Source organism: Trichechus manatus, unplaced genomic scaffold (assembly GCF_000243295.1).
Source record: "Trichechus manatus latirostris isolate Lorelei unplaced genomic scaffold, TriManLat1.0 scaffold00057, whole genome shotgun sequence".
In the NCBI taxonomy this organism is placed as follows: Eukaryota; Metazoa; Chordata; class Mammalia; order Sirenia; family Trichechidae; genus Trichechus; species Trichechus manatus.
The window spans coordinates 2661862-2676806 of record NW_004443993.1 but is presented as its reverse complement, the minus strand read 5'-3'; the positions used below and the strand labels follow the sequence as shown (position 1 = coordinate 2676806).

The 14945-nt window shown below is 37.2% G+C and overlaps 2 protein-coding genes across 2 annotated transcripts in view; one reads left to right on the top strand and one right to left on the bottom strand.

Annotated features, from left to right (window-relative positions):
- LOC101344790 (zinc finger protein 420) overlaps window positions 1-14945 on the bottom strand; it is a 347019-nt gene that overhangs the window by 47183 nt on the left and 284891 nt on the right. The window lies entirely within an intron of this gene.
- Window positions 1-14945, top strand: part of LOC111820956 (nuclease-sensitive element-binding protein 1-like) — a 15628-nt gene extending 683 nt beyond the window's left edge. The window contains exons 2-3 of the mRNA XM_023733217.1: window positions 248-311; window positions 12118-14945. Coding sequence (XP_023588985.1) covers window positions 248-311; window positions 12118-12127 — 74 coding nt within the window. The 3' untranslated portion in view covers window positions 12128-14945. The remainder of the gene's footprint in view (window positions 1-247; window positions 312-12117) is intronic.

Below are 14945 nucleotides of genomic sequence, written 5' to 3'. Positions count from 1 at the left end.
TCTTCGTGCACACCCATTTTGGCCCGCGCCCCAGGCCTGTCCCTGCCCACCGCTCCAGTTTCACCCACGTGTACTGTTAAGGTGTCGTTGTGCTGAAAGCACGGCCCACGAAAGGTACTCTGAAGAGAGAAAGGCTGTCTGGTAGCCTCCCCTGGCGGCTGGGAAGCATGTGAGGGACTGGATTCTGAAGCGTGGCTGTTTTCCAAAAGTCTGTCTGGTAATCATCGGTTTTTTCTTTTCTTCCCAGACACGAAGGTTTTGGGAACAGTGAAATGTTTCGATGTAAGAAGCGGAGATGATTTTGTTAACAGGTGAGATGTCCCTCAGTGAAGCCGCCATCCTACCTCTCACATGTTTTCTTCTCAATCTGTAGGCTTTGCGTGGCTTGGAATTGGTTTAAGAATGTGTAGCATGATCTGAAAGGCGGCTGATCGCGCTGGTGTATTGTTAGTGTGATTTTTGTTTTCTTTGATGATTGACAAGATTAGTGGATCCAGAGATTTTTCTTTTGTCTTTCAGCTAAATACTAATCTAAAGCTGACTTCAAAGGCTTCATTATGGCACAAAGCAATTTAAAAGGCAAGCCGAGTAAACGAGTTATACTTTAGCAGTTAAGGCAAACTGAGGTAGTGTGTCAAGATTTTTTTGTCATCTTTATAGTAAGGTTATACTGCCTTTGTTTCATGTTTTAGTATATGCTGTCTGTGGAATAACTTGGATAAAATTTAATTAGGATGCTTTGACAACAGGAAGAGTTGCTTTTATTTGTTCATAAGTGAACAAATATTTGGAAGAAAATGGTCCTATTTCTTCCTCAACTTTTGTTTCTCTTTCTGGTCCCAAAATCATACTAGTTAAATCAGTTTGTATTAAAGCCTTGGTTATAGCTTACTACAGGTGGCCTTGTTGTTAGGTTCTGACTCATAGCAACCCCATGTACGAAAGAACGAAACACTGCCCAATTGTGCCCCATCCGCACAATCTTTGTTATGCTTGAACCCATTGTTGCAGCCACTGTGTCACTCATCTCACTGAGTGTCTTCTTCTTTTTCATTGACCCTCTAATTTACCAAGCATGATGTCCTTCTCCAGGGACTGATCGCTCCTGATAACATGTCCAAAGTACATGAGATGAAGTCTCCCCATCCTTGCTTCTAAGGAGCATTCTGGCTATACTTCTTCAGAGACAGATTTGTTCATTCTTTTGGCAGTCCATCCTATATTCAATATTCTTTGCCAACACCATAATTCAAAGGCATCAATTCTTACTCCGTCTTCCTTATTCATTGACAAGCTTTCGCATGCCTCTGAGGTGATTGAAAATACCATGGCTTGGGTCAGATGCACCTTAGTCCTCAAAGTGACATCTTTGCTTTTTAACACTTTTAAAGAGATTTTTTTGCAGCAGATTTGTCCAGTGCAATACATCTTTTGATTTCTTGACTGCTGCTTCCATGGGCATTGATGGTGGATCCAAGTAAAATGAAATCCTTGATAACTTCAATCTTTTTTCTGTTTATCATGATGTTGCTTATTGGTCCAGTTGTGAGGATTTTTTTTTTTTTTATGTTGAGGTGCAAACCATACTGAAGGCTGTATTCTTTGATCTTCATCAGTAAGTGCTTCAAGTCTTCTTCACTTTCAGCGAGCAAGGTTCTGTCATCTGCATATCACAAGCTGTTAGTGAGTCTTCCTCCAATACTGATGCCACATTCTTCTTCATAAAGTCCAGCTTCTCGGATTATTTGCTCAGCATACAAATTGAATGATTATGGTGAAAGGATACAACCATGATGCATACCTTTCCTGATTTTAAACCACACAGTATCCCTTTGTTCTGTTTGAAGAGCTGCTTCTCGGTCTGTATACAGATTCCTCATTAGTACCATTAAGTGTTCTAGAATCCCCATTCTTCACAATGTTATCTGTAATTTGTTATGATCCACACAGTCTAATGCCTTTGCATGGTCAAAAAAAACAGGTAAACATCTTGTATTCTCTGCTTTCAGCCAAGACCCATTTGACATCAGCAATGATATCCCTTGTTCCATGTCCTTTTCTGAATCCGGCTTGAACTGCTGGCACTGGCAGTTCCCTGTTGGTGTACTGCTACCACCGCTTTTGAATGATCTTCCAATAAAATTTTATTTGTGTGTGATACTACTGATATTGTTTGATAATTTCTGCATTTTGTTGGCTCACTTTTCTTTGGAACAGGCACAGATACGGATCTCTCCCAATTGGTTGGCCAGGAAGCTATCTTCCAAATTTCTTGGCATAAATGAGTGAGCACCTCCAGTGCTGCATCCGTTTTTTGAAACATCTCTATTGGTGTTCGTCATTTCCTGGAGTCTTGTTCTTTGCCAGTTCCTTCAGTGCACCTTGGACTTCTTCCTTCAGTACCATTGGTTCTTGATCATATGCTACCTCCTAAAATGATTGAATGTCGACCGATCCTTTTTGGTACCGTGATTGTGTATTCCTTCCATCTTCTTTTGATGCTTCCTCCATTGTTCAGTATTTTTCCCATAGAATCCTTCCATCTTGCAACTTGAGAGTTGAATTTTTTCTTCAATTCCTTCAGCTTGAGAAATGACAAGCATGTTCTTCCCTTTTGGTTTTCTAATTCCAGGTCTTTGCACATTTCATTACAATACTTAATCTTCTCAAGCTGCCCTTTGAAATCTTCTATTCAGGTCTTTTACTTGATCATTCCTTTCACTTCAGCTACTTTATATTCAACAGCAAGTTTCAGAGTCTCTTCTGACAACCATTTTGGTCTTTTCTTTCTTTAATGACCTTTTGCTTTCTTCATATATGATGTCCTTGATGTTGTTCACAGCTCATCTGGTCTTCGGTCATTAGTGTTCAGTGTGTCACATCTATTCTTGAGATGGTCTCTAAATTCAGGTGGGATATACTCAAAGTTGTACTTTGGCTTTCGTGGAGTTGTTTTAATTTTTTTCAACTTCAACTTCAATTTGCATATGAGCAATTGATGGTCTGTTCCACAGTTGGCCCCTGGCCTTGGTTTGACTGATGATATTGAGCTTTTCCATCATCTCTTCCCACAGATGTAGTCGATGTGATTGATTCCGGTTTATTCCATCTGGTGAGATCCATGTGTATAGTTGTTGAAAAAAGATACTTGGCAATGAAGAAGTTGTTGGTCTTGCAAAATTCTGTTAATGCAATCTCTGGCATCATTTCTGTCACCAAGGCTGTATTTTCCTGCTACTGATCCTTCTTTGTTTCCAACTTTCGCATTCGAATGATCAGTAATTATCAGTGTATCTTGATTGTGTTTGATCAATTTCATACTGCAGAAGTTGGTAAAAATCTTCAAGAGTGGCCTTAGTCCATTGTAAATTAACACATTGTTCTTAGATTTGAAGGCAAAACTACGAACTACTACTGTAAAATTTCCTTAAATTTTTTTTTAGCAATAGTGATAGGAACTTGCAGTTTACTCAGGATGCTCTCCATGGATCTCCCTTGTGAGCCAGGCATCATTTTCAAGATGGCTTCCAAGGCTAGTAATGCAGTTACGTGGGTGTAAAGCACACGTGTATGATAATAGGAATCTTGGCCTTACAGGTATGATACTTAACACCAACTCAGCATTTTCTTTCTTATAGCTCTACTTTAAAAGGTGTTGAACAGCTAGATATTTAAAAGAAAACCTAAAAGTAAGAAGTAATACAGAATATGAATTGGACAATGACTTGTACTGCAGGTAACCAAATGGGAAAAATCAAACAAAGATGGACATAATTGACTGATGAAAAACCATTCGTATAGTTAACCATAAGGTACTAAAGAAATACTCAAAGCAAAAGAGATTATAAGCATTTGGTGATTTGTTTTCCACATTTGCAGTTGTGGGGAAATAATTTAATTCTTCCAGAATCTTTAGAAATTTTGCATTTGTTCTTACATGTCTGTGAAGCTACATTCTCTCATCAGTTTTTTGATGTTACTAGTGAGGTAGAAAGGGAATTGTTTGGTGCTTATATATGGTACATTTACCGACCATTTTTTAGCTGATTGATCTCTCTGAATTTATTAGTGTTTCAGTACTCCATCTTACTCTTGATTCTCCTTACTAGCCTAACTCTTAAACCAGTAGCTTTCAAAATTAAGCATATCTTGGAAAGATGTTAAAAAATGCAAATTTCTGAGTTCCTCCAGAGTTTCAACCCTTGACCCAGTGTAACCGTAAGTACTAACCTTAAGTGATGAATATAGAATTGCAAGTTTGCAACCAGAGTCACAGTAATCATCCCAGACACTGCAGTACATATCTGTCTGTCTCTGTCTTATCTCTCTCTGTCTCTTATACACATCAGGAGAGCCAGGCCAGTCTTAATGTTCATCCCATTGTATGAATTACATATTGAACAACTGGTAGCTTCCAAAACTGTATTTAAGACTTAGTTTTTTCTTGATCAAGACAAACCTCCCTGTATTTAATTGAAGTCAGATTTTACAGTATTGTAATCAGAAGCCTCAGTATCATTAAAATGACCAGTTCAGAAGCAGTGCACATTTAACCAGTTAGTTTGACAAAATTGTTAAGGTTAGGACAGTCCATACAAAGGATTTTCAGAAGCCAACTTGGATTTAATTTGTCCTGGAGGGTGACCAATCAAGTTGATTACTAGCTCAACAGAGATATTCAAAGAATGCCGTCTGATGGAATAAATATTTATAATATGTAAATAACTACCCTTATAAGTATCTTCAGTATAAATCGTTTACTTAAAGTAACATAACCTGTGTTCATTTAACAAACTGTGATAAAACAGAAGGCACATGCTATAATTTTGAATGCACTCAAAAACTACAATCTAACCACAGAAAAGGCTGCAAATCTGTCACCTCTAATGTGTACACCAGCAATAGCCTATCATATTTTGTCAAGTCTTTTTAGTAGCCTCATGCTTGTGAAAGTTGGATAATGAAAAATGAAGACAAGAATCGGTGCACTCAAACTGTGGTGTTGGCAAAAAGTACTGAATATACTGTGGACTGCCACAAGAATGAAAAAATCAGTCTTAGAAGAAATACAACCAGAATATTCCTTAGAAACTAGGATGGTAAGACAACTCACTTTGGACGACTTACTAGAAAAGGACATCCTGTTTGGTAAAATAGAGGGCTAACAAAAACAAGGGAGAAAGTCTCAGTGAGATGAATCGGCACAATAGCCTCAACAATAGACTCAAATATACCAACGATCATGAAGATGGCACAGGACTAGGCAGTTTTTAATTCTGTTATACATGAAGTCGTCTTGCATCAGAGCTTGCTTGACAGCAACTGACAACAAAATGCCCTTCTTATTTAGCACCTTCTATGCAATAAAACTACTGGGAGAAAATGTTTCACCCTTTGAAGAAATAATTCTAATAAAGTTGTAAAAATTAATGATTGTTAGCTGCCTGGTCCTGTGCCATCTTCATGTTCTATATTTGAGTCCATCATTGCAGCTGTTGGGTCAGTCCATCTGATTGATGGTTTCTTCATTTTCATTGGTTCCTCTATTGTCAATTGTGATGTCCTTTTCTAGTGATTGGTCTTTCCTGATGACGTGTCCAAAGTAAGCATGTCAGAGTCTTGCCACCCTCACTTCTAAGGAATATTCTGATTGTATCTCTTCCAAGACTGGGATTTGTTCATTCTTCTGGCATTCCACAGAATATTCGATACTCATCACCAACACCACAACACGAATGCATCAATTCTTCTCTCTTTTTTCATTATCCAGCTTTCACACGCATATAAAGCAATTGAAAAGACCATAGCTTGAGTCATCAGAGTGACCTCTTTGCTTCAAAGTTTTAAACATTAAACAGGTCTTTGCAGCACATTTGCCTAATGCAGTACGTCAGTTGAGTTCTTGATTGCTGCTTCCATCGGCATTGATAGTTGATAAAACTAGAATGAAATACTTGACAACTTCAATTTTTTCTCCATATGTCATGGTGCTGTTCATCATCCTAGTTGTGAGGGTTTTTTTTTTCTTCACGTTCAAGTGCGATCCATACTGAAAGCTTTAGTCTTTGGTCATCATGCTTCAAGCCATAGTCGTTTTCAGTAGGCAAGGTTGTGTCATCTGCCTGTCACAGGTTGTTAATGAGTCTTCCTCCAGCCCTGATGCCACATACTTCATGTAGTCCAGCTTCTCGGATTATTTGCTCAGCATACAGATTGAATAAATTATGTGAAAGGGTACAACACTGCTATGCACCTTTTTCCAGTTTTGAACTAGCAATATCTACTTGTTCTGTTCAAGCAATTGCTTCTTGATCCATGTACAGGTTGCATCTGAGCAGAATTAAGTCTTCTGGAATTCCCATTCTTCATAATGTTATCCATAATTTGTTGTGATCCACACAGTCAAATGCCTTCGTGTAGCCAATAAGACACAGGTAAACATCATTTTGGTATTCTTTGCTTTCGGCCAAGATCCATCTGATATCATTGATACCCCTCATTGCAATCCTTTTCTGAATCCAGCTTGAACTTCTGGCAGTTCCCTGTTGTATGACTGTAGTCATTTGTTAATTACCTTGGACAAAATTTTGCTATGGTGTGATACTAATCACATTGTTTGGTAATTTCCGCATTCTATTTTTTTGGTAGCCGTTCTTTGGAATGGGGCTCTAATATGTATCTCTTCCAGTTGGTTGACTTGGTTGGTACCTGCCTTCCAAATTTGACATAGATGAGTAAGCGCTTCCAGCATTATATCGTTTGTTGAAGCATCTCAGTTGGTAATCCACCAATTCCTGGAGCTTTGTTTTTCACCAATGCCTTCAGTGCAGCTTCAACTTCTTCCTTTAGTACCAGCAGTTCTTGATCATATGCTGCCTTCTGAAATGGTTGAACGTCAGCCAGTTCTTTCTGGTATGGTGATTCTGTGTGTTCCTTCCATCTTCTTTTGATGCTTCCTGTATCATTTGATTTTTAGCCCATAGAATTCTTTAGTAGTAATGCAACTTGAGGCTTGAATTTTCCCTTCAGTTTTTCAGCTTGAGAAATGCCAACCGTGTTCTTACCTTTTGGTTTTCTAACTCCAGGTATTTGCACTTTTCATTATAATACTTTTATCTTCTCAAGCTGCCATTTGAAATCTTCATTTCTTTTACTTTATTGTAATACTGTACCTTGTCTTCTCAAGCCACCCTTTGAAATCTGTTCCACACTTTTACTTCATCATTTCTTCTGTTCGCTTTAGCTACTCTGCATTTTAGAGCAAGTTTAAGAGTCTCTCCTGACATCCAATTTATTCTTTTCCTTCTTTCCTGTGTTGCTAGTGCTATGCTGGAAGATGAGCCTCCTAGGTTGGAAGGTACTCAAAATACGACCAGGGAAAAGCTGCCTCGTCAAATTAGAGTCAACCTTAACGATGCTGTTGAAGTAACGCCTCCAGGATATCCATTAGTAATCGCAACATGGAATGTACAAAGTATGAATGTAGGAAAATTGGAAGTTGTCAAAAATGAGATGGAATCCATCAATGTTGATATCCTAGGCATTAGTGAGCTGGAATGGGCTGGTACTGGCCATTTTGAATCTGGTAATCATATGGTCTACTATTCTGGGTACAACGCTTTGAAGAAGAATGGTGTTGCATTCATCATCAAAAAGACTATTTCAAGATCTATCCTAAAGTATAACGCTGTCAGTGACAGGTTAATATCCATACGCCTACAAGGAAAACCAGTTAATACTACTATTATTCAAATTTATGCACCAACCACTAATGCCACAGATGAAGAAATTGAAGATTTTTACAAACTACTACAGTCTGAAATTGATCAAACATGCAAGAAAGATGCATTGCTAATTACTGGTGACTGGAATGCGAAAGTTGGAGAAAAAGAAGAAAAACCAGTAGCTGGAAAGTTCGGTCTTGGTGATAGAGATGAAGCTGGAGATCGCATGATAGAATTCTGCAAGACCAATGACTTATTCATTGGAAATACTTTTTTTCAACAACATAAGCGACGACTATACACGTGGGCATCGCCAGATGGACTACGTAGGGATCAAATTGCCTACCTCTGTGGAAAAATACGATGGAAATGCTTAATGTCATCAGTTAAGACAAGGCCAGGGGCGAGCTGTGGAACAGATCATCGATTGCTCATGTGCAAGTTTGGCTTAATGCTAAAGAAAATCAAAGCAAATCCACAACGGCCAAAGCATGACCCTGGACGCATCCCCCCTGAATTGACACCGTCTCAAGAATAGATTTGGCACACTGAACACTAATCACTGAAGACCAGAAGAGTTGTGGGAAGACATCAAGGATGTCGTACGTGAAGAAAGTGAAAGGTCATTTAAAAGACAGGAAAGAAGGAAAAGGGCATAGAACTTTTAAAATAGCAAAATCTTTGGCTTTTAGTGGTTGGGTGGGAGGGAGGAGGAAAAGAGGACACAAGGCTTAGAGGACACTGAGCATCTGTTATTGGTGATGGAAAAATTTGGAAACAGATAAGAGTGATGGTTGAACAACATGAACATAATTCACTGAACTATACATGTCAAGATTGTTGAAATGGCAAATGTTGCATATATACTTACTACAATAAATTTTTTTTAGATCTTTGGTTTTAATCTATTAGACTGTGTAATCTAGGAATTCTAACAGATTCATTGAGTTATCCCTTTGTGTTGTGTCTGCAAAAGAGAATTGGATTATATGGCTGAAGGAGTTTATTACCCTTCCCCCTAAAAAATTACTTCATTTTATTATGAAAAATTTTCATCTAAAACTATTGAAATGAGATACAATTAGAAGGATGCCATGGGGGTTAGTAGTTCAGAGTTTGAGTGTGCTTTTTAAATCTATAAAGATTTTTATCCTTTGCCTCCAGCTGTTGAGGATTTATCCACATTCACCAAATTCATGAAAGATTATCACAAATAAGTAACAATTTACTTTTCAATGGGATGTACATCATTTATAGTGACCTGAATAGTAATACTTTTATGTTCTCCACATTACTAAAAAGCTGAAATCATTCTCTTGGGGTGAGCAGAGAAATTAGGGCCAAGGGAATCAAATAGAGCAGAGGTCACAGATTGGTGACCTAATAGCTAAATCTCTCACCAGATTATTTTGTTTGGCCCTTAAAAGAATTTTAATTCAACATTTAAAGTTTAGGAGATAACATCAAAAATAACAAGATTATCATCTTTTTAGATCTGAACTTTAGCTAGCGCTGGGCTTGTACTTTTATATAAATTCAAATTCGTCTGGTCATAAGTATTACTACCACCTTTGAAGGAGCAGACATTCTTTTATTTACCACCCGTCTGTGTCAGGCTTAGTTTTCTCCTGTTGGGAGTAGAAGAATATAGTGGAAAGAGTACACTTGACTGCAGGAGAATGGGAGAACTGATTTGTGATACATAGGATGATACTGTTGGAATATTCTAGGCCTGTGCTGTCTAATATGATAGTCCTTAGCCACATACGGCTATATTTAGCACTTGAAATGTGATTAGTGCTACTGAGGAAACTGAATTTTTCATTTGAAAACTGATAGTTCAGTTGTTTTATGTTCTCTAAACAAAATACACATCAGACTTTGAAGACTTAGTATGAAAAAAGAAATATAAAATACTTCAATTTTTTATATTGATTATGTTGAAATGACAGTATTTTGGGTTAAATGTACTACTAAAATTAATTTCACCTGTTTTTACCTTTTTAACATGGCTGCTAGAAAATGACCTTACATTTTTAGCTTGCATTATATTTCTATTAGGAGACCTGGTTGTCCAACGGTTAAGCATTCTGCAGCTAACCAAAAGGTTGGCATTTCTGACCCACCCAGTGACTCCGTGGGAGAAAGATTACAGAAGCCTAGAAAACCCTGTGGGGCAGCTCTGCTCTATCACATGGAGTCAGTATGAGTCGGAAATCGACTCCACGGCACCCAACAACATATCTCTGTTGGACAGCAGTGTCCTAAAGGGCTGCAAGTAAAATTGTTCCAAATGGCAGCAGTATAGATGGGCTTAGGTTTGATTATTGTGTGCCTGTGGGATGAAGAACTCGATTAAGCCTTTTGTTTTCTAAAACACATAAACGTGCAAATGAAGTGGAAACCCAAAGGTCCCACCCTGATGACAAGCCTCTGGAAGGGAGAGGGACATGATGGGTTCAGTCATACATAGTAATTGATTCATGCATATGCATTGATTGAGGCTCCAGTAACTATTATATATAAGAGACCCTGGACCTTGGAACTTCTTGGGGGGGGGGGGCAGTCTCCTGGAGTGGCAAGAACATCCATGCATAAGAGACCATGGCACATCCCTAGGGATAATGAAAGTCTGATGTGCTGTGGCCTCTCCACACCTTGCCTGCTCCGTTTCTTTGCTTGTATCCTTTCTGGTTATAATCAGTGGGTAACTACGTATAGGTAATAGTCTCCATAAATTGTGGGAGCTATTAGAATTAATGAATCCACAGGAGCTGATGAGCCAGCAGGAGCTGGCAGGACAGAGTGTTAACTTGTGAAGATCCCAGCTCTGGATGGCTGGTGGTCAGGCAAAGGCCGCGTAGGCAGTCAATGAAAAAGGACAGAGTCCTTCTAGCTTGTATCCTAGCCCAAGGGGGTGGGGGTGGGGGGACAGGGGGAGGCTGGCTAGTCTGAAGTTCTGCAGACTTCTGAGTCTATTGCCCGTACCAGATGACCTGGCTCAAGGTGGCTGGAGGTGGGAGTCTGCTTAACTCTGGATGGTTAGGGTCAAAGAAAGGAAGTGCCATGAAAGTGGCTAGTGATGAGGATTGGAGATGTGGGAAGGTGAAGCCTGGGTCCAGTTCCAGGTGAGAATTGGATTTATGGTGACCCTTGCTACTCAGTGATAAAAGTGAGGTTTGTCTACCTTGCTCCTTTAGTAGTATCTCTTTACAAAAAGTAAATTGGGATAACTGGCAGATGATTTACCAGGTACTTTCCTAAGCACTTTGTGTGTAAATCAGGGTTTCAAACCCAAACAGAACCAAAAACCAAAACAAAACCAAAAAAAAAATTTTGCTGGAGTGAAACAGAAATCCAAATTTAAAAAAATGTATTTTTCTGAACCCAAACTGAAATAAACTGTTATTTTTTGACTCTGCTATTTTTGGTTCAACAATAATTTTTAAGTTGTAAGCAAGACTATTGGACCATTTATGTCTGATATGCATCTGGTGCCTGTGTGTGCTGAATGCTTCTCTTGCACATGGCTGCTAAGGGCATAGTTCATTGCTTCAGCAAGCGACGTTGTGCAGCCACAGCTCTAGGTGATGACTGCTCTTATGTGAGATAAGAGATGATTCACAGGTCAGTCAGAATACGCTATTGCCGCTCCATGCTTGACCTCTCTCACAGTAATGCAAGTTGTGCCTACCGAAGATGTAAGAAACACTTGGCGATTGAGACCACTCGTAGTCAAATCTGAAAGAGCTGATTAAACTGCATTGAGTTCTGAACAGAGTTTCATGTGAACGGAAATTTGTCAGGTGAGTGCAAAACATTTTAAACGTACATTATTCACATTTTTGAAGTGTGATGTTTAAATTCAAGAAATAAAAAATACAGTATAATTTTTTGATGATTCAATTCTTGTATTCAGTCTTGATTTAAATGTACTATTACACATTGTACTTAAATGTTTAATTTGATATTTATCTCACAAATTGAAGTGTTAACAACATCAACAAATATGGGATGAAAATTGATGTTTCGACTGCGATATACCGATATTTCGCTGAAAACAACTTGATGGCATCACTATGAAGTGAAATTTTTTTTCAAAAGTTGGTGGATAAATGTATGAGAATGTTGTCAAGTGGGACTTCAAATAGAAGAAATTGTCAAACCTTGTGAATGTAAAATCAAAGTTATTCCGGTTTTTCTAATATACTGACAATACATTGCTAGAAGCATTTTAATCTGTACTGGCTTTAATTCATTTCTACAAATGTATTTATGCATTCTATTCTCTTTATATAGATCAAAGTCTAAGACTTGTTTTTACTGTAACATAATACATTGATGATAAAATATGCCCTAATGTTAATATTACTTCTTATCCCTTGAATTCTAGTATGGGATGAACCAGAGAAAATCCATGTCGAGAATTTTTCAAGTATGAAAAGATTGAAAATAAAAGCACGTGTAAAATTGTAACACAGATATGGTGGGAGACCATGCAGCAAATTTAGAGAGGCACTTGAAGCGTCACCATATGGATAAATACAGTGCAGTGCAAAGCAAGAAGACAAAGAAGATTGAAGAAAGTGTCAGAAGTGTTCCGAATAGGCAACAAAAAACATTAGATGAATTTGTTTTACCAGAATGCATTAAGGTGAAATTAGATAAACAGTTGTCAATGCATATGTTGAATTAGTTAACGTTTGTTCGTTTGAGTTAATTGAATATTCAGGATTCCGTAAAATTTTAATATCCAGTTATTGCTTCAGTTGGTCAAAATTTTTCAGTCAATTCAGAGACTATTAGAGAAATGATACCTAACTTGCCCTTAAAACTAAAAAAATTGGAATAATCTAGGAAAACGAATATTCTCTTTGAAAGTTGATATTGCCAGTACATTGAGTCGGTCATTTGTAGGAATTAATGTTCATTTCACACAAGATGGTAAGATACATCTGTTGACACTGGGAATGACACACAGGTCTGTAAATAAAAAACAGTATATTAAGTTTTAAAGAAGTACATTGATTTACAACAGGTTTATTCTATAACCATGGAAAATGGCTCCGATACGATTAAATTTGATTTTCTCAGAAATGATAGTGAAATCAAATGGCAAATGTCAGGGCAAAATGACAGTTTTGAAGACTGATTTAGTACACTCTGACTTGCAGACATTAACCATTGCAGAGTGTGGTGAAAGCAACAAGGTTTATAAGAAAAGATTGGTATAAAGTGCTGCACACACAGACTTCAATTAGTTATTAAAGACACAATAAAGGATGCTGAACTGAGAGAATTTTTAGGAGAATGTCATGAATTCATTTGAATACCTTGTATTCTGACATTGTCTACCAAATTTTTGGAAAATAATTTAAACCTATACTGGAATGCCCAAGAAGATGGAACAGTATATACACCTGTTAGATACCTTACTTAAAAAAACCCATTGGCAATGAGTTGATTCCGACTCATAACGACCCTATACGGCAGAGTAGAATTGCCCTATAGGGTTTTCAAGGAGTGGCTGGTGGATTTGAATGGCTGGCCTTTAGGTTAGCAGCTGAGCACTTAACCACTGCACCACCAGGGCTCCAGAAAACTTACTAGGGTGCAAAAATCTCTGCGATGTGTTAGCTGAGAATAATATGAAATAGAACTTTTCAAATGATAAATGGGCATACGTCAAATTAATTTTAGAAACTTTAAAACCTTTAAAGAAAGTTACAGTAAGATTGCAAAGTGAACAATTAACCATGAATGATGTTTTGGGGATGTGGTTGGAAACTAAGCTAAAATTAACAACTCTTAATACATTTGGAAAGACACTGAAAAATTTAATGTCAGGGAAAAAACTATCATTGAAAATGATAGCATATTAGGAGCAGTTTATCTAGATTCTCATTATCAGATTCTAATTAGTTCTGAATTTAAGGCGAAGGCCGTATTTTAAAAAGCATTTGGGAAATGATAGAAAATCTGAAAAAGCAATACTGAAAGTGTTAACAAAGGAAAGCAATTCAGGAAATAGTTTTGTTTCAAATGATGTTGGTGAGATGGAATTATTTCCCAAAATGAAAGGAAAAAAGTTAAATTGACATCAAACAACTACTGTCAATATTGACTCTATATTAAGAAGCTTTGATGGTGTGTGAATAGTTGAGCGGAAAAAAGAGTATTCTTAAATTTTGGCATGAAAACCGTTCACAGTATCCCCAGTTTTATGAAATTGCTACGGGAGATTTGGGTACACCAGCTACTCAGGTCAGTGTTGAGAGAGCTTTCTCAGGTTTGAAATTCATCTTGTGAGACGACCAAACCAAAAAACCTGTTGCCGTCGAGTCTGTTCCAACTCATAGTGAGCCTGTAGGACAGAGTAGAACTGCCCCATAGGGTTTCCAAGGAGCAGCTGGTAGATTCAACCCACTGACCTTTTGGTTAGCAGCCACCGCTCTAAACCACAGGGATAGCTTAAATGAAAAAATATTAGAGGACATTCTTTTAATTAGGGGTAATTATGGTTTATTGCAATGATGTTTTCTTAATGAACTGTGTACTTGTGTATGAATTAAATCTATATTTGTAATAAAATGTTTATTTTATGTAATGTTAAGGCAATTCGTCAGAACTGGGGTGAATATTATATTAAAGTATTAAATATTTTATTGTGCTTTGCCTTTATGTATTGATGTATTAAGTATAATAGCATACTTTGTATTTCTAGTATTTCATGAATAAATTTTTATCCATTTTACGTGCCTATTGTTAGTAGTGAAATGTTACCTACATCAAAATTAAGTTTATTTTCAGTGTATTTTATAGTACTGAGAATTTCCTACTAAAAAAAGTGTTTCAGATCTTCAATTTAATATTTATACAGTGTGTTAGGAATGTTTTTATCACAATACGATCTTTAAAATGACTGTACCAGTGAATTCTAGTATATTTTAAAAAATAGAATTTAAAAATATATTTTCATCATATTTTTCATTGTGTTGAAATGTTTTGAGACAGTGATTAAAATTGAACATCATTGTCATTTTAAGTTTAATTATTAATGTGTAGAAAATAGTTTAATACTACTTTCAAAACATTTAAAATTTTTGGGATGAACAAAATTCAGGTTAATATAAAAATGCAATATTATTTGCAGTATAAGGAACGAATTTGGTAGCCATATTTCTTCGGATGAAATTGCTCCAGGTTATGCATTTGCAGAAT